The sequence below is a fragment of the Myotis davidii genome, unplaced genomic scaffold (genome assembly GCF_000327345.1).
Source record: "Myotis davidii unplaced genomic scaffold, ASM32734v1 scaffold3718, whole genome shotgun sequence".
NCBI lineage: Eukaryota > Metazoa > Chordata > Mammalia > Chiroptera > Vespertilionidae > Myotis > Myotis davidii.
In genome coordinates, this window is record NW_006289113.1 from 5,992 (window position 1) to 8,398 (window position 2,407).

The 2,407-nt window shown below is 52.6% G+C and overlaps 1 protein-coding gene across 1 annotated transcript in view; it reads right to left on the reverse strand.

The window, feature by feature from the left end:
- Positions 1 to 2,407, reverse strand: part of LOC102771717 (complement C3) — a 25,520-nt gene that overhangs the window by 4,780 nt on the left and 18,333 nt on the right. The window contains 3 exon segments of the mRNA XM_015562416.1: positions 575 to 673; positions 1,663 to 1,822; positions 2,130 to 2,205. Of these exon segments, the coding sequence (XP_015417902.1) occupies positions 575 to 673; positions 1,663 to 1,822; positions 2,130 to 2,205 (335 nt within the window).

Here is a 2,407-nt window from a genome sequence, read left to right on the forward strand (position 1 = left end):
AAGAATAAGACAGCAATAAACTCTGTGCTACCCATACTCAACTGTAAGCCTACTTTTGCCCCACCCTGTGTTTTTGCATAATGTAGCTCATACATGTGTTACATCTAGAACAACTTAGAGAGTCCTAAAAAATACAAAAATTATTATACTTATTTTATACTTATTTTACAGATGCACACACTGAGGTCCAGAAAGGGCAAGTGCCTGAGAGTTATGATCTAAATTTAGATCTCTCTGACCCCACAGCCCTAGAGCTGTCTCTTTTCTAACTATAATTTCTTTCAAATCCCTAAGTTTGAACCAGAAAGGCCTGGGTTCCCCTTGGACTTAATGATAACAGCCTTCCTCTCCTTCCTCTCTTTTCTGGGGTCCTGAGGAGGAGAAGCAGGTGGTGAAGTTGGGATCCTGGAGTTCCCCACTTGGAAAGCTAAAGGTCAAACAACCCACTCTCAAAACCCCAGGACAAAGCAGATGTTGCAATTACAGAGCCTCCACGATGACTGTACCTGCGTGGGGGTTTGGGGAGGGGAAGAAGGGTGGGGATGCAGAGGAGAGCAGGGCAGGGCACACTTACATTGACCTGTCCTTCGCAAATATCTTTAGCCTCCTGCAGTGCGATGAGAACGAAGGCTGTGAGGGAAATATTTTTGTCCTCAGCATCCCTGTAGCCACCCTAGGGTGTGGAGCAGGAAGTAAGCATGGTGGCACCCATGTGCCCCTCATGCCAACCCCCACCCCCCCGCAGGATCAGTGGGACAGGGCAAGTGTGGGTCTCTCCCCAGTGTCTCACAGGAGGGCCATACTCTACTATTCATTCATTCACTCACTCATTCTATAAATGTTGCTGGTGGTGTGGGTAAGATGGCTCCAGCCCTCATGGAGCTCCCTATCTCGTAGGGCAGACAGGCATGAGCCAAACAGCTCATCACAGATCTATCATTACAAACTGACAAGTGCTGTGTAGAAGTGGATGTGGCGGTGGGAATGGATAGCGGGGGTGTGTCTTGGTCAGGGCCATTGGAAAGGTGTCCCCAAGGATGACAGGCGGAGCCACAATCTGAAGAGTGAGTAGGACTCAACTGTCAGAGGGCAGTGGTAACATGCCAGGCAGTGGGAACAGCATGTGCAAAGGCCCTGTGCCCAGGGGCAAGGCTCCAGGCAGTACAGATGGAGTGTGGAGAGGGAAGCCTGTGAGGCTGGGAGCCCGAAAGCACAGGCTGAAGCGGTGGTTTGCTCACTTGAGCACATGTCAACATTACCTGGAGTCGGGGGCTTATTAAAACCCTGATTCCTAGGCCCCACCCCCAAGGTTTCTGATTCGGGCATGTGGATCCAGCCCAAGAAGGTCCATTTCTAAAACTTGCAGCTGATGCTGGCGGTTTTGGCCTGGAGACCAGAGTTTGAGAACCACAATTCTAAGGAGTTCTCAGGTGTTGGTTTTTTTTTTTTTCCAAAGCAATGGGGGGCTAGGGAACTTTCATTTTGCACTGGACCCTGAGGTCTCTGGTTTTTGCAAAGGAGAAGTGACATTTGTTGCTCCTTTATTTCTCTGTCCATCCCACACTGGGAATTGGACAAATGGCAGACAGAGCCTGTCTCCTGTCCATGCGGGGGCACTCAGGCACTCCTCTCCCACAGCCTGCCCTGAATGCGGCCTCTTACAATCATTTCTTGGTGTATCACGGGTGAATCCTCCTGGAAGGCTCCATCAGGCCTCTGCTTCTTTAGGATCAACCACTTGACTGCCCCACAGATGACTTCGGAGTCAATGGTGATGAGGTTGGTGGCCAGAGAGAAGACCTTGACCACGTAGGCTGTCAACCTGGGGTGGGCACAGAGCATGGGCCAATTGGCTCTGGGATCCAGAGACTGCCATCCCAGCCAAGCAAGGAGCAGAGTGGGGCAGGGCCTACTCAGGTGTGCCCAGTATCCCGGGCCAGCTCTCAGGACCCAATGTTGCTTATAGGCACTGCTTAGTGACGGTAGGTCACTCAACTAGTGGGCACCTTGACTCTGAAGATGGAGGGGTCCAGAGGCACAGGGCTGTGTGGGGGAGGCCAGCCTAGATCACTCCAGGTCTGGGCCCAGGCCCTGCTCAAAGGATGCAGGCCAAGGATCGGCAGGCTCACCAGGTGCTGGGCTTCAAATTCAGGAAGGCTGCAAAGGCCTTGTTGGGTTGCCTGAAAGCCAGTTGCTGTGTGTACCCTGCAAGGAAGAGAGAAGTGTCACTGGGGGAGCGAGGGCTGAGTGGAGGCAGTGGTTGGTGTGGGTATGCCAGGAAGGAGAGAGGTTTTGAGAGGGAAAGGCTTCTGTGAAGGGGGAAGGGGAGGTTCAGAGAGGAAAGAGGGGGCTCAGGACCAGGAGGAATGTCTGGGGTGGGAGGGGAGCTTATAGGGTAGAGGGGCTC